This window comes from Drosophila miranda, chromosome 2 (genome assembly GCF_003369915.1).
Source record: "Drosophila miranda strain MSH22 chromosome 2, D.miranda_PacBio2.1, whole genome shotgun sequence".
Lineage (NCBI taxonomy): Eukaryota > Metazoa > Arthropoda > Insecta > Diptera > Drosophilidae > Drosophila > Drosophila miranda.
In genome coordinates, this window is record NC_046675.1 from 3,250,083 (window position 1) to 3,271,343 (window position 21,261).

The 21,261-nt window shown below is 47.1% G+C and overlaps 4 protein-coding genes across 8 annotated transcripts in view; 1 reads left to right on the top strand and 3 right to left on the bottom strand.

Annotated features, from left to right (window-relative positions):
* The window catches only part of LOC108156814 (proteoglycan Cow), a 40,027-nt gene extending 33,241 nt beyond the window's left edge, over window positions 1–6,786 (bottom strand). For 2 of the 4 annotated variants that reach the window (XM_017288509.2, XM_017288508.2), the window contains exon 1: window positions 6,297–6,786. In XM_017288509.2, the coding sequence (XP_017143998.1) occupies window positions 6,297–6,431 (135 nt within the window). In that variant the 5' untranslated portion in view covers window positions 6,432–6,786. The remainder of the gene's footprint in view (window positions 1–6,296) is intronic. The other 2 variants (XM_033389105.1, XM_033389104.1) reach the window with 1 other exon arrangement.
* A 1,727-nt stretch (window positions 6,787–8,513) lies between these two features.
* LOC108156791 (serine-rich adhesin for platelets) lies at window positions 8,514–12,469 on the bottom strand. The gene is made up of 8 exons (XM_017288468.2): window positions 11,941–12,469; window positions 11,719–11,813; window positions 11,457–11,639; window positions 11,206–11,394; window positions 9,676–11,144; window positions 9,285–9,611; window positions 9,106–9,210; window positions 8,514–9,040 (listed from the first exon to the last, which is right to left on the bottom strand). Exons 1-8 carry the CDS (start codon window positions 11,978–11,980, stop codon window positions 8,980–8,982), a joined length of 2,469 nt encoding a protein of 822 aa, XP_017143957.1. The 5' UTR covers window positions 11,981–12,469; the 3' UTR covers window positions 8,514–8,979.
* Window positions 12,470–13,276: 807 nt separating this feature from the next.
* LOC108156310 (arf-GAP with coiled-coil, ANK repeat and PH domain-containing protein 2) lies at window positions 13,277–18,570 on the top strand. Of its 2 annotated transcripts, none has more exons than XM_017287699.2 (10): window positions 13,277–13,723; window positions 14,624–14,740; window positions 14,815–14,908; window positions 14,983–15,147; window positions 15,204–15,347; window positions 15,753–16,048; window positions 16,237–16,374; window positions 16,448–16,603; window positions 16,665–17,828; window positions 17,891–18,570. In XM_017287699.2, the coding sequence occupies exons 1-10, from the start codon at window positions 13,671–13,673 to the stop codon at window positions 18,075–18,077; spliced, it is 2,514 nt and encodes an 837-aa protein (XP_017143188.1). In that variant the 5' UTR covers window positions 13,277–13,670; the 3' UTR covers window positions 18,078–18,570. The 2 variants fall into 2 exon arrangements, with proteins under 2 accessions (XP_017143188.1, XP_017143189.1); XM_017287700.2 differs by having other exon boundaries at window positions 13,278–13,723; window positions 16,258–16,374.
* On the bottom strand, window positions 18,388–21,007 carry LOC108156311 (zinc finger and SCAN domain-containing protein 12). The gene is made up of 3 exons (XM_017287701.2): window positions 19,882–21,007; window positions 19,689–19,822; window positions 18,388–19,632 (listed from the first exon to the last, which is right to left on the bottom strand). The coding sequence occupies exons 1-3, from the start codon at window positions 20,930–20,932 to the stop codon at window positions 18,901–18,903; spliced, it is 1,917 nt and encodes a 638-aa protein (XP_017143190.1). The 5' UTR covers window positions 20,933–21,007; the 3' UTR covers window positions 18,388–18,900.
* Window positions 21,008–21,261: the final 254 nt, after the last annotated feature.

Sequence of the window (21,261 nt, forward strand, 5' to 3'; positions counted from 1 at the left end):
ATTAATATGCATAATTTGTAACGGTTTTCGTCGTCTCGAAATCAGTGCGAGAATGCTGTCAGCAAATGGTCCTTGAGTCGGAGGCCCATAAATAATGACAGCTTAACAGGCTGGCACTCGTTGTCCCAGTCCCAGTGCCAGTCCACATTCAGAACCCTGTGACATCCCATTTGACATGTGCTTAGCTGCCATAAAGCCTAGTGCTGCTGCTGCTGCTGCTGCTGTCTCTCTATATCTGTCTGGGAATCGTGTTGAGTAATTGATAGGACGAGCGACAGTTTCAGGCGACATCTTTGCATCTTCGATCTGCGTGAGTGCCGTTTCCGACGAGGCAAACCTCTTGAAAACTCATTAGATGCCATATGTGGCCTCAGGCCTAAGGCTGTCTTCGCTGTCTGCTAACTGGACCAACTGGTCCAGCAATTAATTAAAATTGCACACAGTTTGGGCCCACTCTCGCTCCTGCCCCGTCTTGTTGTCAATTTCCGAATCACTTTCACCAAATCACACACCAATATGAGTTTTGATTGGAGTTTACTGGCAGTCCCTGAAGTCTCTGATTCAAAATAAAACCTATTGGCCTATTTCCCCAGTTTTCAGCTTCCATCAATTTTGCGGCTGTGTAGCAGTGTACCGTGTACCTCTACCTCTCGGCTATGGACTGGATTTGAAAATGTAATATTTGCCAGGCAGTAAATACAGATGTTGCTGGAGCAAACAAGCGCCGAGAGAGAACCGGAGAGCCGGAGCTCGTCTTACATAATCAGTTAAGTGGAACACACATATGAGCAGCCCCATACGAGTAGATATGTGGGAGGATATCAGGATAGCAGGGATCTCCTTATGCTCGGAAGAGCAGCCACACAACAATATGAAAATGAAAAATGAGTTTGCTCAAGTTTTCTCCTTCACATTGAAGTGGCAGCAAAAAGTGTTTTAGTTTCGCATCGAAGTTGTGTTGCTGCAAAACCAATTTGTCTTATTGGGGAGAGACACTGGCGAAGGGTTCTCTATAAGATTTATGAAGCATGGCTCTGGAGCAGAGAGCAGTGCCAGCACCGACCATGTAAAACAGCGAACAGCTTAGGGGAGCTCGTTGTGAGTAGGCTCTTAAGTGGAACACATCGGTTCAATTCAGCCTAAATCCGAGTTAAGCTGTTAATTATTCTGGGGCTTCAAAGGAAAAACGAGGCAACTGCCAGAGGCAGAATCGCATCCTGGGCCTGTCCGTGCTCTTCATTTCATAAACGATTTTCAGGTTTTTTTTCGGCCTGCAAAACCATTTGCCAGGCATTTCCCTGCACATGCCATAACCCACATCCCATGCAGGCCCATATACGAGTACACTGGTACATCCCGGGCACATGCAGGCAATTTGCTAATGTGTACGTGCACGTCTCGACTTTTCCCACAAAGAAATTAACCGAGTCAGGAGGCAGGAGCCAGCAGCCAGCAGTCAGCAGCCGGGAAGGGCCAAAGCGAGTGCGATTGGCAAGGACACGGAACACAATGCGATAGCGTAGACCATAAAGCAGACGAAAACGGAATGCAGAACAAGGTAGATAAGTGGGAACGTGGCCAGGATGGAATTGAGGTACCTGCTCCTGGGCCGGTGAATAAAAGAGTGAACAAAACTTTGCACCGGATTCATAAGTTGCCCTGTTCCATTCTCGGCGTTTTCTCGGCGTTTTTTCTTCGCTCCAAGACAAGAGAAATGGTTATGTCTAGTTCGGGTCATATTTCCTTCAGACTCGTGGCTGTGCTCACTCCTGGGAAATTTCGCAGGCTAAAGAAAACTGCAAGTTTCAGAATTTTCAGCTGTTGAGGTTTCCCCATCTCTCCCTACGCCGCATCGGCATTCACTTTGGCATGCAATATTCAAATATTCTTAGCCCCGAGAACCATGGGAATGCGAGGATGGGAATGGGGTCTGGAAATTGCAATGCTAATGAAAACGAACCTGCAGTAGAGCTCTGCACTCTGCAGAAACCGAAGCTGTCTTCACCTGAACTTCACCAGGCTGCGGTCCTAATCGGGTTCCCTAAATAGGTGCTAATGCCCAGGCCAGACGTATACGTACATTGGAAGTCGTTAACTTTTACAGCCGCTTTTATAACTTCTCAAGCTACGCTGTCCGTACAGCCGTACAGCCGTATAGCCGTATACCCGTAGAAAACACACATCTCCTATTCTCCTACTAGTTAGCATGCTGGTAAAACTTTTTTGGCTGCGTGTTGGCAATTTATGCAACAGTTTGACAACATAAAAGTTTATTACATAACTTGTGCACTATATACTCCACTCCACCGTAGTCCGTACCGTACGGAAATGTATGTGCGAGTGACAAAGTCAGACTGGGGTCAAACGAATGTTGGGAGATCGGATACGCGCCTGGGAGTCAGACATTATCCCCTCTCAAGCTCATAAAAATGAATCTCATGCTCGAATGACTGACCACTGGAGAGGGGGGTGGTGCTGAGGCAGATGTTTCAGCTACAAGTAAAACTGTAATTTGCACACATTTTGATTTTGATTTAGTTTTTCTTTTCCATTTGTGTGGGGGAGTGATGTGTCTGCTGTCTGTGGGCTTGCTTCCAATCTACGAGTACTCGTAAGTGGCGCTTATACGAAATTATGCATATCATCTTTATGGCTGGCAGCAATTTCGCACACAGATACGAGTAGAGGCACAGAAGTGGAGGAGTTTTGCATATACTACAGATACTCGCAACGCACTGCATTTTACCGAAGCCTCAACTGTCATTGTAGTCTGGTGGCAGGGAGGAGTGGCTCTCTCCCGAGGTGGAGCCGAGTTTGATTCCAATTTTATTCATATTTTATTTTATGCAGCAACGACACAATTTCCATGCGCTCAAATTGCAAAATGCACAATGTAAAGATTTATTTTCTGCTGACAAACATAGCATCATTTGTGGGGTAATCGATGGATAAGAGCATTTTGCCAAAGCAGCAAAAGGACGGCTCCGGATAGACTCTGGTTCTGGTTCTGGCTCTGACTTCGTGAATGCTGTTTGTCTGTCTGATTATGCATATAAGGATATATGGAGAGGAGTTGAAAGAGGACCTGAACTACGAGTAGCCATGAATAGGCTGGGGAATTATTGCTTAGTTGACAGCCTCCCCGGGAGGGTCGGGGTCCCCACCCCCAATGGAAATGGTTGCAAATCAAGGGAAATTCTCTACGATCTGAGCTAATTTATTATCATTTTTATGACTAATGCTGGGGCTCACAAAACGGATAGAAATCGGACGGGGAAATGGATGGAAATGTATGTATGCAATGCATAACTCATAACTGGATTCTATGGATCCTTTGCTCTCCCCCTCCCTCTCTCTCTCTCTCTGTGTTTGCGTGTGTGTGTGTGTGTATCTGTGAGCCGTGCCATTCCCTTTTGTGCTTGATTAACGTCAACTGTTTATGGTTATTTATTTTTTGGGTCTGCTTTCTTTTGGGGAGCCCTTCCATGTTGTGCGGATTATTTCCGCCATGCGAAGGCGTAGGCGAATGCTGCTGGGCAGCAAACCAAGGAAATTACCTTGGAATACGAAAGAATGGATTTCTATTATGTATAAGCTAAGGCTGTAGGCCATTTACTGGCATATAGATATATATGTATGGAATGCGATGCTTCGAGAACAATATTGCTTTTAGCTTAGATAAGGCTGCGGCTTTAAGCCTCCAATTATTTGGAGGAAAAACATTTGAAATCATCTTAGGATTCAACTTTTGGCCAACCCAAAACCTACCGCCGACAATGCCCCAGCCAAAACTTTTCAATTAAACACAATGCCAATGTCTGGGGTCCGTGGCCATTGAAAATCACACTCAACTTGAAACAATTTGGATATATAAACTTTTCAAATAATTTATGCCGTTTTCCAAATACTTGCAAAGCGCAAAGTTTCAGAATAAACAATAAAATTCATTGGGAAATGGAAATGTCTGGGGAGGCGGTGGGAGGTAACGAAAATTTGCGATTAGCCAAGCAGATGACATAAAAAGTAAAGCCAAAGTTAAAGAAGAGAAGAGAAAAGAACGAAGGGGAAATAAAAGGACATCAAAGTGAAATTTATGCAGAAAGAAAACTCGAGCTGAAGCTGTAAATTGCTTGAAATTGTTCTCTTTTCTGTTTTTGGTATGGCTCACACGCACTCAACATCAACACGAAAACAAACACATGCTCTCGTAATCGTATCTATAAGGACGAAGGGACACATGTGGATTTGGTTTTTCGGCAACTGTTTAAAATTCTGCGTATGTGGTGGTGCCTTGGCCAAAATTTGAAATGCCTTTTTCTTTTTTAATTTTGCTTTCTTTCTATGGAAACTTTTGCGATTCGCAATAACTTTGCTTGAAGGCCGCTCGTTCTTCAGGGTTTTTTGGGTGGATGGGTGCTCGGATGGTTGGTCAGATGGGTGTGTGGGTGCATTTAACGGCTGCCAACACAAACACACACTTTGCCATTTATACATACATCAGACTATTAGCACATACACACGCATAGAAAGAGAGAGAGAGAGTGAGAGAGAGAGGGTCGGTTTGGGTCGGGACTCAACAATGGCCACGCACAAGAGAAATGGGGAGAGCATAGGAAAAGGGAAAGGAAGCGAGAGAAATAAAACCAAAATGCCAAACAAAACAAATACAAAAAACCAAGCCACAAAAAAGAAAAAAAAAATATATACAACGAAAGCGGAAGAAGAAAAACAAGTTAAAGCGCCGTAGATGACTTTACGACTAAAAGATACCCGGCACTTGGTGGATTACGAAGGCGGTCCGGGGAAATAAGTAAACAAGAACTGAAACATTGATCCGTTCGCAATGATAAGGGATGAAGGGGTTCAATTCAGTTCTTCAAATCTGGTTGGTTTTTATTGATTTTCTTGATCTTAATTTGGTTACGTTACTCCTCTCTCTTAAGCATAGTCTCCAATATTCAAATGCATTTAAGGACTTTAAATCATAGCTGTAAAGTAGTGGTTTCTTCATTCCGATCGGTATGATTTCTAAGGGATGGGTCTTTAACAATAAACTGATCCATCAACTTCTTTTTATTTTTTCGAATGTAATCAGAGTCCCATTACTTTTTTTAGATTTTAGGTTTTCTTTATATTCTGTTGCTGTCTAGCTCTTCTAGCTAAAAATTAGTCCTAGCTTATTTCATACATCCCCGCGAATATAATATACCCTTGTCCAGGAGGAGTATAGGGGGTAAAAAAAGAACTAGTCCAAACCGAAAAAAGGAGCCAGCGAGTGGAAAAAAAGCGCAAAGCGCCAGGCAAATAATATGTAGAAAATGGTATGAAAATGGAAGGAAAAACAAAGCGACGACGACGGGGACGGGGACGACGACGACGTTGCGTCTGTGACTAACAACCATTGATGAGGAGGTGGATGGGCTGTGGGAAGATGTGTTCTGTGTGGGCTGTTCGGAGAAATAGTTGGGAATAGGATGGGGTGCGTGCTGGCAGACAAACTGAAAGCAGCTTAGGGCTTACTTCATAGTTTACGCGCAGCCAAACGACAACAAGACTGCCAAATGCTATTGATTTTCCTTGTTGTTCTGGGTCTTGGGTCTTCTACTCTACATGGCTGGCCACCTTCCATCCCATTCCATCCCATCGCAACCCAGTCCATCCGGGATCTCGGATCGGCTTAGATATCCGATGCTTTACTGAGTCTCCGAAGGCAGGTGCGTGCTAAAGACCAGAACGGAGCGGAGCCATGGATAGCAGTGAGCATTGAGCAAGCTCCTCGATGGCGACCTGGCAACGACTACAAACTACTACAAATCGGATTTGCGTGAGTAATTGGCACGTTGGAATTTTTTCGGGGCTAGAAAAGCGTATTGGGGATGCAAAAAAAAGCAACGAAAAAAACAACAAGGAAGTTGGTGTGAAACCTCAGCAACGACGAAGCCCAGAAGACCTGGAAAACGAAACAAAAAACAAGTTGGCCAGCAAATAAAAGCGCAATTGCGTTATATCGTGCGAGTATTACAGACACACACTCTCTCTCTCTCTCAGGGGCCCTTGGAGGGTTGGCAAGTGTCAGCAGTCAGCTTAAAATGTATTAAGTAAGAGACAGACAGGAGGACGGCAACCTGGGACCGAGACGGGGTCTGGTACAGGGATTGGGATTGGGATAGGGATAGGGACTGGGACAGACACAGAAACAGAGAGACGGAGAGACAGGGGAGGAGACGACGACGACAACGACAGTCAATGAGACTGCTTCTGCTGCTTCTTGTACTGTGAAGCCATTTGGGACTTACCTCATCGATAAACTCAAAATCACCGCCCGTTTCGCCGACATACTTCTTCTTTTTGGCCTCAGAGCTGCCAATCAGGCTGGATGAAATCAACACCAATGCCAGACAAGCGCTGGCAATCAGCGGCGAATGCTTCATGGCTGATAAACGGCGCACAGGAACAGGAGATGCTCGAGGAAGTGCTTTAAATGATTCGCCTTGTTGACGGGTTCCGCTCTTCCTGAATCACGAGCGTGCCTCAATCACAGGCAATGTTAAATGCTAGAATTCTGTGGTGTCCGGTGGAAAACTACCGCCGCGGACACTTTACGCACACACGCACACAACAGGCGACACACGACACGCACACAGAATCGCACACAGAAAACTAACGATGAATGACAATGAGTTCTGGTTGAGCTCTGCAATCGGAGGCGCCTCTGACGATGCAGTGGAGCCGAGACACGAGGAACGCTCTAGAAGTACAACTGAAGGCGACGCGGCCGAAACGTAAACTGAGCGACTGGCTGCTGGTCTTCCCACTGGCTGCCACAGCCAACAGCGTTGGAATTTTGCGACAGACGGGTATAAGCCTAAGAGAGCGGCAGGATGTCTTAAGAGAGCGATTGGAACGGCCTTAGGGTTGTCAGCATTTGGGGGGTTTTCAGCCATTTTATATACATTTGAAATCCGAATAACAAGAGTGGTTTTCTTCAGTTAAATCGATGGTCGATATAGGATAGACTATGATGAAAATTTTTACTCTAGATGAATTAGGAATACGATGTAATTCTCACAGTGTACTGCACTGCGTATGCGCAATGCGAGTACGGCTCTCTCGCGCTTAGCATTTCACCACTCTTCAACGCCCTCTCCCCTCCGCCCATTCCCGTTGGAGCAACAACTGCCGAAGCACTTCCAGACCGCCACCACCAACAAAAACAGACAGCAATGGGTGCAAATACCAGCGAACAGCACTCATCCAAAATCGATTTTCCGGACTCTGGACGCTCTTTCCTCTCCGGATTCCGTAGGAGAGGCTCAACAGCCGCCCAGCGCTCTCTTAGACGATAATTGCTGGGGCCAAGGCAGGCGACGGGTCGTGAACCTGCCACTGGCGCCTAATGCGACCCTACATCCCAAATGGACTTGAGTTTTTGTTGCTTGACTGCTGGCTGCTGGCTGCCACTGTCGCTGGCGCTGGCTTTTGATTTTTATGTATTGGCGCTTGGCACACTTGGACCGCGTTGGCTGCTGTTGGCCGGGAAACCCCGAAACCATTTAACGCGTCAGCATCAGCGCGCCTCACAGGCTGGCCAAAGCTAGCCCCCTAGTCGTCGCGCACTCAGAGTCCCAGGCACGTTGTCCCGGACCCGGACACGGACCAGGACTCGGGCCCAGTGTTGGTCCCGTTTTTGTTCATGTTCTTGTTCTCGTTCGCGTACTCGGACCCGTAGGCTCTGTCAGTTTTAAATTAATAGCCACGCACACACCCCGGACACACACACACAATGGCTCCGCTTCGTCCTGGGGTGTGTGTATGAGAGTCTGCCTACTTTAGTCGCATTCGTTCCTCTGACGCTGCGGCTGCTGCTCCTCTATTATAATGGCATCATTGACTTGTGCTTTGATGGCCGCTTTGGCCCGGACAGGGCTTTGCTGGCCGTCCGCCCCTCTCGTGTGTGTTTGTGTGTGTCCCACAATCCGCCTCCACTCGACACTCCACTCGTTCTTGTATGCCCGGCTGGCGCCGCTTGCTGCCTTTTTTGAATATTCAACTCACACTTGTGACTGCTGCTGCTGCTGCTGTTGCTGGTGGGCTTCAGCTCCGCCTCTTTGCACTCTGGGGCTCGTAACTCGACAAAGTTTGCTGCTTTTAGGGGCCGGGGGGGCCTTAAACTCAGAGCCTCACTCTGCTGCTGGGCGACTGGTCACAGTTGCAGCTGCCTCTTCTTGTAAAACTTGACATTTTATTGGATTTCAAAATGATTTTCAATCAACAAGTCCATGTTATGCAATATGTAGTATATATATAGTTATTGTTATTGTTTCGCAAGCATTGCAAGAGGAAATCAAATTGATTTTTACACATTTGTTCAATGGCTTGTTAAAAGGGCTTAAAGGGGATTTCCTACCAGTTCCTACCAGGGGGGAAGGGGCGGGTTACCTTTGCCTTATGCCATACACATGTATTCGGCTTAATGGATAAACTTTAAACAATAGATATACATGACACACCGATTGTACGAGTAACGTGACCCCAAACGCACACACACATTTTGATTATCATCAACAGAATGAACAAAACTATTCGCATGGTAATGTGGTACATGGATTAATAATTATTTTTTGGTTAGTTACAAGTCTTAAACGCTTTCTAAACAAAATGGAAATGCCTGGATCGTAATTGTTAGTTTCGGCTGGGAAGAAACGACTGTAATTATAGGGATTTCTGCGACCTGCAGCAGCTGCTTTGCTTTTCTGTTTGTTGTTTTTTGATTTTTGTTCACTGGGGCGCCTAATGTTGCTAATTCGTAATTTGTTCTAAATGCTACATAAAAATATATATATGGTTTTTTTGTTTCTTTTGTTTTTGTATAAAAAGTGAATACTTTTGGCTTAGCTGCTGGCGACGCCTATTTTTTGGCCGAATTGATATTTATGGCTATTCAAAAACTTCTACTACTTTTCGAGATTCCTTTTGCGCTTACAAATGCACTTTTAGAGATTCCATGCGGCTCACAATGCGGCGACGCAGCTCGGCGTATCTACGAAAAGGGAATATTATATTGCATATTTTATATTTTATGATATTTTACAATGTGAAACCCACCTCTCCTTTATTTTGGCCACCTCGCGATCCACTTCCTGTTCGTAACGCTCCAGAATGGCACGACATTCGGGCAACGATAGATTTAAAAATTGAGCAACTTCATTACTAAATCGGATCAAAGAGAATTCCTTAGTTACGAATGGATACACATCGTTTCATGGGGGTCTCCGAAGACCTACCTGATTTCATCAGTTTTACGAGTATCCACCAAAAACAAACGAGCCACATCCTCGTGCGGTCCCAGGGTGACGCGCGTCACCAAGGGATATTCTTCGTCCTTGAGCCGCTTCTGCTCCCCGTTGTCGCGCATTATAAAGAGCGAAAAGTTCTCCGGGGCCATATCCACCTTATACTTTTCGAGCACCAAATTGATGACCTCGGGGGTGGTGACCATCGACGAGACCCACACAGACATCTGAGAGCCATAGGGCGGAGTGAAGAAAGACGTCTCCCGATTGTAGTAATGGCCATTGATGGAGCATCGACGTTTCAGTTTGGTACGAGATCTGCGACATTGGAAATGGCTAACATAATTTCACTGTTCAAGATGTGGAGGCTTCTTTGACTTACCGCCGATTGCCACTGCGTCGTTTGATGGCTGCGGCACCAGTGCGCGGCGGTCTCCGCAGAACCACTCCATCCTCGGTAACATGCAAGCCAGACGTGCCAATTGAATCCCCTCCAGCACCTGCTGCCCCATCGCTGGCCGTATAGAGCTCCTCTGTTTGAGTCAGTTCATCACCGGCAGCAGCTCCGCTTGTAATGGACGGAGCATCGGCGCGGCTCGACTCTCCCTCGCTGCCGCAGCCGCCGCCGCCGGCAGCAGCATTCTCTTTGGGATAGCAGTCCATTTGGATTTTAATGAAACGGGAAGGCACATCACTGCGTCTTATGGTGGCCAGACGCTGCGGACGAAGCGTGTTGTCATCGTCGTCATCGCTGTCCGAGTACACAAAGCAACTGGGTCCCGATTTGGATCGATTTATTCCCTTTTCGAAGAGCTGTCGACCCTGCTGATATGGCTTCCTCTGCTCCTTGCTGGGCACCGTTGATGCTGACGCCGATCCGCTCTTTTGCAAGGCGTACTGCCGCTGCGCAGACCGTGGAGAGCCTACGCTGCTGCGCAAGTTCATGGTATCATTAATGAGCGATGGATCAATGTGGGAGCGAAGGGCATGCTCGCAGTTGAAGCTCTTGCTCATCACCGAGTTCTCGCCGTAAAGCTTAAGGGAGTCGTGTATCCGAGAGGGATCTATCGGCTGATTGCGCTTTAGTGTCCCATCGTTTGGTTCCTTGAAGGAGTTCGTCCCATTGACATAGTCTTGATGTACGCTACGCTTGAAGTCCTCAAAATCCATCGGTTTCAAAGTAGCATCGTCAGCGGTCTCGTAGTTGTCCAGCGTCGTGGCAGTGGTGCTCACTGTAGTTGTGTTTTGGGTGGTTGTGTTGGTCGTGAACGAGTCCGTGGCGGTCATAAAGTTGTCTGTTGTGCTGCTGCTGTTGTTGTTGCTGGTGGTGGCCGATGGCGTGGAGCTTGAGTCTGTGGTGGTCGTAGTGCTGTCAGTGGATGTTTTGCTGGGGGAGCTGTCGCTGGAGGATTGCGATGAAGGCAGCTTCACCGGCATCGTTTCATAGATCTTATCCTTGTGATTGTGGCGTCTTTCAACCTGAAGCAGATCGTCAATATCATCCCAGTCGAGTTTCTCCAGATTGTCCAGTTTGGACGGCAGCGTGCTTGACACACAACTGGTGCTGGCCGTCGCACCCTCCACCAGAGTGCCTGAAGAGTCCGTTGTGGTTGTGTCCTCGTCGTCGTTTGAGACCTTTCCATTTGTGACCTCTTTGCTGTTTCCGGTTGTATTGGCAGAGGCATCTTCGGGTGTTGTTGGCAGTTCGGATATTTCGTTCAAGCTGCAAGAGTCGAAGGTCATGCTCTCCGACAGCGACACATCGGTGGAGAGCGCATCTACCTCGCCGGTTGTGGTTGTGGGCGGAGCCAGCGATTCGCTAGCCTCGTTCTCCTTGTCTGAACTGCTGTCCTGTGGGTGCGAAATGCGATTAAACGGGATGATTACTGCTTTAGAATCTAGTTATTCTTACATCCGCTTTGGAGGTGCGACAGGAGTTCCTCTTGCGCACAACAAATGTGCGCTGATCATCGTCTTCCTTGAGGTGGATAACTCCTTGCACTCCCCAATAGACGCGCAGCGCACCCTCCAGTATCAAACGGTTATTGACCTCGCGGCTACGTATCTCCAGGCTTTTATTGTCGTAGAATTGATTGTAGAGCTGCGAATGAATCATATCTCGGTTAGCGTGCAAGGATTGAGTGGATTCGATTGGTGGCACACCTTCAGCTTCGACTCAAAGTGATCGCGCGGCAGTGTGGGTCCATTCGGTTGCGCGCCAGTTGATTTCTGGGCCCCCTTGATGCCGTAGCTCTTGTGTGACTCAACCCTCGTGCCGTGACCAAAGAGTTGCGGTCCGAACAGGGCGCCATAACAGGGCACATGACAATAAGGCACACCTTTGTGCTAAGAAGGGATTCAAAAATGGATGGAGATTCGTTAAGATATTACGACCTGCAATCAATCAACCTGATGCAGTATTTACCTCCGCATGCTGGCCGGGGTTCAGCCGCTTGCCGCACTCCTCGCAGCGCAAACATTCTGGATGCCAATCATAGCCGAGCGACTGTTTACGTTCCGCTGTGATGCGAGGCAACAAAAACGATTATAAATAATTTAAATGTTATTTACAAAAGGCAAGTGTCTTTCTGTGTTCGTGTGCGTGTGCGTGTTCGTGTGCGTGTGCGGGGGTGTATATGTATATTACCGAAGAAAACGGGTTTGCCGCACTTGTGGCACTTCCACATTCCGGCGCTGCTGCTGTCTCAGCTGTGCCCGGGACGCCACCAATTGGTCAAGGCAGGTCAAAGCTTCCTGGGGACGGGGACTGGGATACTATACTGGATTTGGATCTGGATGGGCGTGTATGTGACGTTTCAGCTTTGTCTCTGGCGATTTTATTCCGCAGTCGTGGGCCGTGTGACGTAAAGATAATACTACAGCCACGAGATTTATGCAAATGAATAAAGTTGAAGCGAACACGAAACGCAAATAGAACGCAAGACAAAGGGTAAACACATGAAGGGAACCGAAGAGAACGAGAATTTCTGCGCTCACTGGGCCATTGGAGTGGCTAAGTGTATGATGTGCATGGTTTTATAAATGAAACTGGCACTGGACACATTCAAACGGCAGGAAATATGCATGTGCAGGGAATATAAATGCTTTTTTCAATGGATAATTGCACCAAAACAGCACCAGAAGCACCAGACTTATTGATAAAATATACCGTCCGACCCTCAGAAATATACCAAAATATACCGTCTCATTTTTTAAATATACCGTAAATATATTGACGAATTCTAGTTTTTTTATACATATGTATCGTTTTTAATCTTCCGTCGAATATTACTAGCTGTATAGAACCTTCAGCCCTGCCCACATAATTTTATCCGATTAACGAATCAATTTTCTTCTTGAATGACTTGTTTTAAATACTTGATTTATTTTCTTTGATTCTTTTTGCCACAATTTTGGGTGTCTCAACAACACATATCGTCACGTATGATGAAAAAACGAGCTAAGCCCACTTAAGCCCCCTCTATTTAAATAGTTCAACTACTTGAGGTAATTGGCAGAAAATATTAAAAATTTTAAATTCTTCTTGTAGATTCATGCCATCTTTCTTCTGTCACCTGAACTGCGCTAAAATGATCAAATTTTCATTATTTTCGGTGGAAAATTAAAATACCCCCTTGGCTTATAATAGGTTAATGGTTCTCCGTCCAGGATTGGAAAGCATATTGCTCAATTTTGATATTCCGTGGAATATTACTAGCTAAATAGATCTCTCAGCCCTGACCACATAATTTTATCCAATTATTGAACCCGTTTTCTATGTGACTGGTTTATTTTAAATACTTGCAATGTCGTCACGTCAATGTTACAGGTATTTGAAAACTTGTTGCTTGTCAACCTCCAAGTTTTAAATTTTGCCTACCGGTTAAAAGAGAGCCTTAACCGATTCAGAGAGCAAAAAAGACAGTGCAGTGCTGGCAGCGCTTCTTTTGTGCCAGCACTAGCGCGTTCGAGCATAATTAGTGCCAAATCGACCACAAGTAGAAAGTGAGACGTTTTTTTTATGTTGTGTTGTGTTGTTGAGTGCGCGCCTGTGAATTTAGTTAATTTACCTCGTTAATCTCTCGACTTGATCAATTCGAGTTATTAAGAACGGGAGTGTACATGTGTGTGTCCGGTTTGAGTACAATGTGAGCGTCCCCCTGAAGTGTGTCTGCCCACAATTAGGTTCTCACGGATCGAAACCGCAACCGAATCGAGAGAGAAGCAGCAGCAACAGGCCAAAATATTTTGCAGCCTAGAGCCTCTATCTCTCTGTCTTAATTAGCAAATAGCCAACAGTGCAAGTGCCACAGCAACAGGCCAGCCAGGCAGCGTGTGTGTTGGGTGCTGAGGAGGTGCCTTCGTGTGTGTTTAATAATGCGCGCCACAATCGAGTTTGAGGAATGCCTAAAGGATTCGCCGAGATTCAGGTGCGTATCAAGGCCATACCAATACCATGACACGGATCTCGCGTATCTTTGGCTGAGCTGCTTTTGTCGGGCTGTTTCCGCTTTTGGCAGTTGATATTTTTGCATTACTGCGATGCGAGAGAGCAGAGCCTCGGGCCATGTAGCGTGACTGGTTGCTATCAGCACCACCCACCCCCTCATTCTCCTATTCTCTGACTCCGTCTCTCGTTCCATCCACGGCTCAAACGCTGGCTGTTTCGGGCTTAATCATCAATCGAACAAACTTTGCACTTGCCCGTCCCGTCACTGCTTTGGAATTTACACATATATGCCGATGAAAAACTATTGCATCTCTCCCCGTCATGCCGTCCATCCCCTGGTCCCAACAATTTCTATTGTCTCCCCACTAATTGTCGAACAGACAGACATTCGGATGATAAGATTTCACCAAAATTGACTCTGCTTTCGCTCGTAAACACAAAAAAAGAAACAATCCGAAACAAACCCGATGAGGCGACAAATCGATGCTTTTAGAGAGCAGCAGTGGAGATGATTAGCCCCACAAGAGGCGACGCAACAGTTCGGCCTGCCCTGCAGCGCCACTTTAATTGGAGGCGCAAATATCGCTTTAATAAAGCGGCATGGCATAAATTAAAAGTGTCATCGTAAACACAAAACGACACAAAGAGTAAGCGAGTCTCCTACCCCGACAGCCGATGGCTTCTTGGATTAAGCACGCACAGATAATGTTTTGTTCAAAAGCAACTTTAATCGGTACAACAGCAAGAGCAACGTCAGCATCCATCCCCATTCCCAGTCCTACCATCTACAGCATCTGCTGTGCTGTTGTTTACATTTTCAAGATTGTGCTAACGTTTTCAATTTGCTTTTGTTTGTTTGTGTTTGTGTGTGTGTGTCCAGACAATTTGTGTCCAAGGAGGAGAGCGATATTGAGCACTTGGAGCAGCGGCTGGAGAAAATCATCAAGCTGTGCAATGTTGCCGTCGACTCGGGGAAGGAGTATGTCAAGAACCAGAGGTAAATGCGCATATAAATTCCGCCTCATGCATATTCATTGATATCGATTCGACTTCCACCTGCCATGTCCACAGCGCCTTTGCCATGTCCTTGTGGGATCTGCAGCAGCATTTTTTAGACAACAAAAACGCCCACAATGCGCTGGGAAAGCTGATTCATTGTTTCCAGGTGGGTCCAAGCAGGTTGTCACCGCCAAAAAAAGGCTCCTAAAGTTTAACTTTTTGTTTTTGGATTCCTGGCAGGAAATGAACAAGTTCCATACGACTCTGTTGGATCAGGCCAGTCGCACGGTGCTCAAAAATCTCACTGTATTTGTAAAGGACGACATTAATCAGGTGAAGGACTACAAGGGACACTTTCTCAAGGTCTCCGAGGGCTATGACAATGCATTGATCAAGAACGCACAGGTGTGTTTCAAAACTGTATCCTATTTTATAATCTGTAACCCCTCTTTCCTGTGCAGGCTAGTAAAAATCGCCCGCAGGAAGTGCAGGAGGCAGCCAATATCCTTGCCGCCTCCAAGTCCTGCTTCCAGCACACCGCCTTGGACTATGTCAACTATATAACGCTGGCGCAGTCTCGCAAGGTCCCATCAATACTGTCGACGGTAAGCAAGAAGTCTCCAAAGAGCGGCCAGTCTAAGCATTACTTATCTTTCATGAATGAAAAGGGGTTTTCTGCCTCTTCTCTGCTCCGCGCTGCTTCAGTACATAAGTGCACGGAGCAGTGGTTTTTTGTTATTGGCATGACGTCACAATTATTGTGCGATATATAGATAAGTACATATGTACGGCTTGCTGTTTTCGCCTGTACATTGCATATCTATAGCCATTGATCAACATGTTCGTTGAGTCAGTGGTTGAGTGTCCGCCAGTTGTCTATCGAGAGTGCTTGCTGCCGGATCGACGTGGACTCACTCTGTCTAACCAGCCTTTTCTTTGTATTTGTCACGTTTTCATGCTGATCTTCTTGTATATTTTGCATGTGTTTTTTGCGGTTGTGCCGTCAACAGCTGCTGGATTACTATCAGGCGTGCGTGACCTACTACCATCAGGGGTTTGACTTGTGCAACGATTTCGACGAGTTCTTCAAGAACATCAGCGAGGACTTGAATGCCCTGCGCGGCGATTACCAGCAGCTGGAAAAGGTCATGCAGAATCGGCACATGAGCGTGAATCGCTATTGCGATTCGAACACGAACAGTTCCTCGAACAAAATCGAGGGCTATTTGTTTAAGAAAAAATCAAAGGGCTTCAAGACCTGGTGCAGGCGTTGGTTCTATCTGAGCGACAACCAGTTGGTCTACAGGTGGGTTCTCATGGCTCTCCATTGATCATTTTAAACATCCTCCCAACACCAACACCAATCCCAAACCCAATAAACACCCCACCATTTGCTTGCTTAGTTAATCGTCTATTTTTATTTGCAAACTTTTGATTTTTGTGATGTTTTATTGTGTTGTGATGTGATGTGATGTGTTGTGCTGAACGCTGAAGTGATTTGGATTCGCATTGCAGAAAACGCAGCAACGAGGACTCGTTTTCGGTCATGGAGGAGGACCTGCGCATCTGCAGTGTGCGGCCGGTGAACGAGGGCGATCGCCGCTTCTGCTTCGAAGTGATTTCGCCAACCAAGTGAGTACCTGAAACGCTGCTGTCATCCAAACTCACAGATAGCAGGTTCTAATCGCATGCCACTCCCATTTAGATCTCACATTCTGCAGGCTGACTCAGCCGATATGCTTTCCCTGTGGATTTCCGCACTGCAGCACAGTATTGGGGCAGCTATACAGCATGACGCCACGCACAACTCGCGGCCCCAGTCGACGAACATGCCCAATGCACTGCCCGCAAAGCGGAGAATGTAAGTGGAAAACACATAATAAGGAAATATAATAATAATAATGATTTCCAATTCCATGCAGCCACTGGGAGGAGTTTTTAAAGATACCAGGCAATGCACAGTGCTGCGATTGCCGCAGCCAGGATCCTCGCTGGGCCTCCATCAATCTGGGCATTACGCTCTGCATCGAATGCTCTGGTGTCCATCGCAGCCTCGGCGTCCACTACAGCAAGGTCCGCTCCCTGACTCTGGATGCCTGGGAGACAGAGAATGTCAAGGTCATGATGGAGCTCGGCAACGAGGTGGTTAATCGTATATATGAGGCGCGGGTGGGCGATGACTGCGAGCTGAAGCGTCCCACGGAGCAGTGCGAGATTGGAGTGCGCGAGGCCTGGATTAAGGCAAAGTATGTGGAGCGACGGTTCGTGTGCGCCATGCCCAAGCCACAGGAGCTGCTGGCCAGTGAAACAGCCGAGGTGCTGAGCATAGACAGCGGCGGTGTGGCGGACGAAGGTGGCAGCGGTGGTGGGGGCAGCAACGTTCTTGGAAAGCATGCCACGCTGCCGTTGGGCGGAACACGAAAGTGGGTTGTCAAGAAGCTACGCAGGAGGCGACAGCAGCGTTCTCTGCCAAAAACATTGAGCGACGACCCAAGCATCTATAACACGGCCAAAACGGGCGACGAGCTGGACGAAGATGACGATGACGAGTCTATCAACATTCCATCAATGTCGTTGAGCATCTCGCGCGACGATTTGTTGGTCATTGGCGATGACCTAGGCCTGGACAGGTATGAGACGCCCTGCATTCTGGGCAGCGACCAGGAGAGCACCGAAGGCGAGTCCGATCCGGAGCTACCAGAGGAGGTGCCCTTCACACAGCTGGACGCGAATCAGTTGCTCTACAAGGCCTCTGTTGTGCACAATCTTCCGGTAATGTGCATGGCCTTTGCCCTGGGCGCTGACAAGACATGGAAGAATCCCCAGGATCGTCAGCGCTCGTTTCTGCACCAGGCCGTCATCTCTGGCTCGGTGATGGCCTGCGAGTATCTGCTGCTGAACGGAGCAGTCATTGATGCGGTCGATGAGCTCGGCTACAGTGCGCTTCACATATCCACGGCCAAGGGGCACATTGCCCAGGTGTATCTGCTATTGAAAAACAAGGCCGCCTACGACCTGGCCTCGAGTGATGGCAAGAAGGCGCTGGACATAGCCGTTGATCAGAAGAACGCCGACATTGTGACCCTGTAAGAAGAATACTTTTGCAGAATCGAATCGTCGATGCAATGCTAATTTCCATATTTTACAGTCTTCGGCTGACGCGACTCAACGATGAGATTGGCCTGAACGACGAATACAATGGGGAGGACGAGACGTACAAGGATGTGATGAAGGACTTCTCCAACTTTGCTGCTAGTCAGCCGCGCATGCTGCGTCAGCGCAACGACTCGAACACACTGGAATCCCAGCGTAGCTCTCTGACCAACTCCGACTAGCAGAGAGCAGTTGGGGGTAGTAGCACTACACCGACGCCGACGCGTCTAAAAAGTTGAAAACTTACTCGTTATTATGGATATTGTATGGATTAGTTAGTTAGGGCGCATATTGGATTGTTATTGGCTTTAAAGCGCGCTTTACGCATACCAAACCAACTGTTAAACGGTTTCGATGTCTTCTCAATTGCCACTCAACACACTCAATGCATGTCGTTCTCTGTAGGCAATCTCTCTCGCTTGAAAGGCGCTTCCGATTACACACTTTCATTGCATTTTGCAAACAAGCAAACAAAAAAACATATATCTGATATATAGGTACATTTGGCATATATGTAGGTTTCTGTTTCCGAAGCATTTCAAGTCCGTTTTTAGCTTAAGCTTAAAGTTATACGTATTTATAGAGGAAATTATCATTTAAAATACATGTATTTACCTATATCGTATTGTACATCATCTTATTTGGTATTTATTAAACGATATTTTGTATTTGTAACTACATATACTATACGTATAGGTACTATATGTATGTGTACTATGTCTAGCTAGAAATTATATATTGTATTGTGTGTCGTGTATCGTATATCGTGTTAAAGAACTGTTTCAATGTTTGCATGTTTTCGAAAACAATCCAATACATATGTTGATGATATTTGGTGCCAACTGTTGTGAGCATCTCCCTTTAGTATCAGAATAAAGTTGTAACTTATTCGAAGTAACCTAATTACAAATGGTTATTGCTGTTCCCCCCCTGGCACAGCAAACATTAAGTACAGTATGACATCCTCTGTGTTGTAGCTAAATCTCTAGTGAGAAAATCCCGCCTTTAGGCAGAGGAAGCCGATTGAAACTCAATCTCGCTCAACTCTGGCTCTGGCTCGGAAGCATAGTCGACACTTTTGTTTTGGATTTTGTGGACCGTCTGCAGATGTCGCTGAACGGCGCTCCGATCGTTGAACTGCCGCCCACATTCCGTGCAGGAGAACATCACGCCAGCATGGGCAACGAGGTGGCGACTGAGGCCGGACACGTGATTGAAGCTCCGATCACAAAGATGGCATTTGTGCGTACGTGAGTTACCCATGTGCACACGCGAAATGTGCTGTTGCAGGTTGGACTTTTGGGCAAAGCAACTCGAGCACTGCGAACACTTGTGACGCTTGGCCCCCGTGTGGATGTCCATGTGGCGCTTGAGGACTTCGCGCTGCGAAAAGGACAGGTCACACGAATCACATTTGTAGGGCTTGAGGCCCGTGTGGATAATCATATGGCGCTTGAGGGAACTGGCGCAGGACAGTTGCAGCTCACAAATGGGGCACTGCAGCGAGCCGCCTTTTCCGTTCTTCAGGTTCTTTATGTGCGCATTGTGGTGGCGCGTCAGCAGTTTCTCCGTGGGGAAGGCCGTTGGACACATTTGACATTGAAACGTCTTGACCGTATCGGTGACTCGACAGGCCTTTGGTTGAGGCTCGCGAGGCGACTGCTTTGACACGAACTCGCTCGATCCCTTCCGTTTGCCGACCTGCCGGCTCTCCCGTTTGGGTGTTTTCTCTTTGGGCTGAAAGGACGCACAGAATGTAATAGGGAACATGCCTCAGCCTTTAATCGACTTACCACAATAATGAGGTTCTGCTCAAAGTTGTAGACCTGCTGCTCCTCAGATATGTCGCCGTCCAAGTTAAATACCACAACATCGCGCATTTCCTCAGACTTCTCACCGCTGAACTGAATCTCCCCGTCGTCCTTAACTGCACGATAACAGGGTTAAACAGGGATAATCTATATGAGATTCCTTTTTCATACTAACTATTGTAGGACGTGATGTCGCTGTCCTGTTGAAACTCCGGCGGAGGTGAGTCGTGCTTGGGTTCCACTGTACTGGTTGAATTGATAATGTAAATTTCCCCATCCTCGGTCCTCACCACATCCCCAGCACCGACACCGACCATCTTGATATCTGTAAATTCGTGAGCAGTGACATCTGTTGGAGAGTCTTCCTCTATGTCGATCGGATCCAAGTCGACTTCATCAGCGGCTGAAGTCTCTGGATCGCCGCCCAGCACGAATTCGACCTCTTCCGCTTTCAGGCATTGTGCGGGCGGGTGCTTCGAGGTAGAGCTGAGACGTCGTTTAATTGGATGCTTGGGAAGAAGGGCGGGGGGCGAATCTGGAACGGGCTCTGGGGCAAGCTTTACGTCCGGATCCATAGGTTCCCACGAACCAGCTTTCTTTTCGACTAGGAATACTTCTAGTTCGCCCATGAGTTTGGCCAGTTGCTCCCTGCGAATCTCCTCGTTCACTTCGTTGCGAAGTTCCTCCCGCACATCCTTGCGCACCTCGTCGGCCAGCTCCTTGCGCACCTCTGCAGCTACTTCTTGGCGCAACTCGAGGCGCGCGGCCTCCAAACGCTTGACGAACTCCTGCTCCTGATTCTCCTTGGACTTTTCACGCCATTTTTCGGCCTCTGCCTCGCGCACCTTCTCTTGGTTTGCTATGAATGCCACCGACTCCTCGAACTCCAGCTCATCCTCGTCGTAGTCGTCCGACTCCTTTGAAAAGACGCGGCTTTTCTTGCCCAAGCCGAGCAGGCGAATGTGTTTGCGCAATTTTTTCTCTGTTGCCTGGCTGCGTTGGCGGAACAGGAAGGACTTCTCCAGTTGGTAACGGCACTCGTCGCATATCTTTTTGGGGAATGGATCTGATGGCTTTGGATCCAGTGAGACACAGGCCATCAGACGCATCGCAATTGAGAGCCCAGTGGCATCGTCGCCGAATATGGTGTGGGCATCTAGATGCTCCTTCAGACACAGGCGGCACAAGGTCTTCAAGTCGGGGTAACACAACTCCGCCTCTGGCATCGCAAACTATCTTTTTCGAATTGTTTTCAAGAACAACAATTCTGATTCCCTCAGAAATATACCAAAATATACGTCAGATAAAATATACGGTCTAACCCTCAGAAATATACTGAACTATACCGTCTTATTTTTAAAATATACCATAAATATACTGACGAATTTCAAGTTCCATCATGAATATTTCTCGTTTTTAATATTCCGTCGAATAATGCTGGCAAATTAAAACCATTAGCTCTGCGCTTTGAGTTCTAGGCCTACTTTTTATTGTATTGTGTCTAAAACAAGGTTTATTCTATGTAATCCATTGGAATAAATGATGCAAGGACATA

What these genes read in the sequence shown, in the direction of transcription:
- LOC108156791 (XM_017288468.2), bottom strand. Translation starts at nt 11,980, where the DNA reads ATGTGGAAGTGCCACAAGTGCGGCAAACCCGTTTTCTTCG. An exon ending in ACTTTGAGTCGAAGCTGAAG is followed by an intron (nt 11,395 to 11,456) that starts GTGTGCCACCAA and finishes ATTCATTCGCAG; the next exon opens with CTCTACAATCAATTCTACGA. An exon ending in GTCGCACCTCCAAAGCGGAT is followed by an intron (nt 11,145 to 11,205) that starts GTAAGAATAACT and finishes TCGCACCCACAG; the next exon opens with GACAGCAGTTCAGACAAGGA.
- LOC108156310 (XM_017287699.2), top strand. Translation starts at nt 13,671, where the DNA reads ATGCGCGCCACAATCGAGTTTGAGGAATGCCTAAAGGATTCGCCGAGA. An exon ending in AAGGATTCGCCGAGATTCAG is followed by an intron (nt 13,724 to 14,623) that starts GTGCGTATCAAG and finishes GTGTGTGTCCAG; the next exon opens with ACAATTTGTGTCCAAGGAGG. An exon ending in AACGCCGACATTGTGACCCT is followed by an intron (nt 17,829 to 17,890) that starts GTAAGAAGAATA and finishes CATATTTTACAG; the next exon opens with TCTTCGGCTGACGCGACTCA.
- LOC108156311 (XM_017287701.2), bottom strand. Translation starts at nt 20,932, where the DNA reads ATGCCAGAGGCGGAGTTGTGTTACCCCGACTTGAAGACCTTGTGCCGC. An exon ending in CGACATCACGTCCTACAATA is followed by an intron (nt 19,823 to 19,881) that starts GTTAGTATGAAA and finishes GTTATCGTGCAG; the next exon opens with TTAAGGACGACGGGGAGATT. An exon ending in AGCAGAACCTCATTATTGTG is followed by an intron (nt 19,633 to 19,688) that starts GTAAGTCGATTA and finishes GCGTCCTTTCAG; the next exon opens with CCCAAAGAGAAAACACCCAA.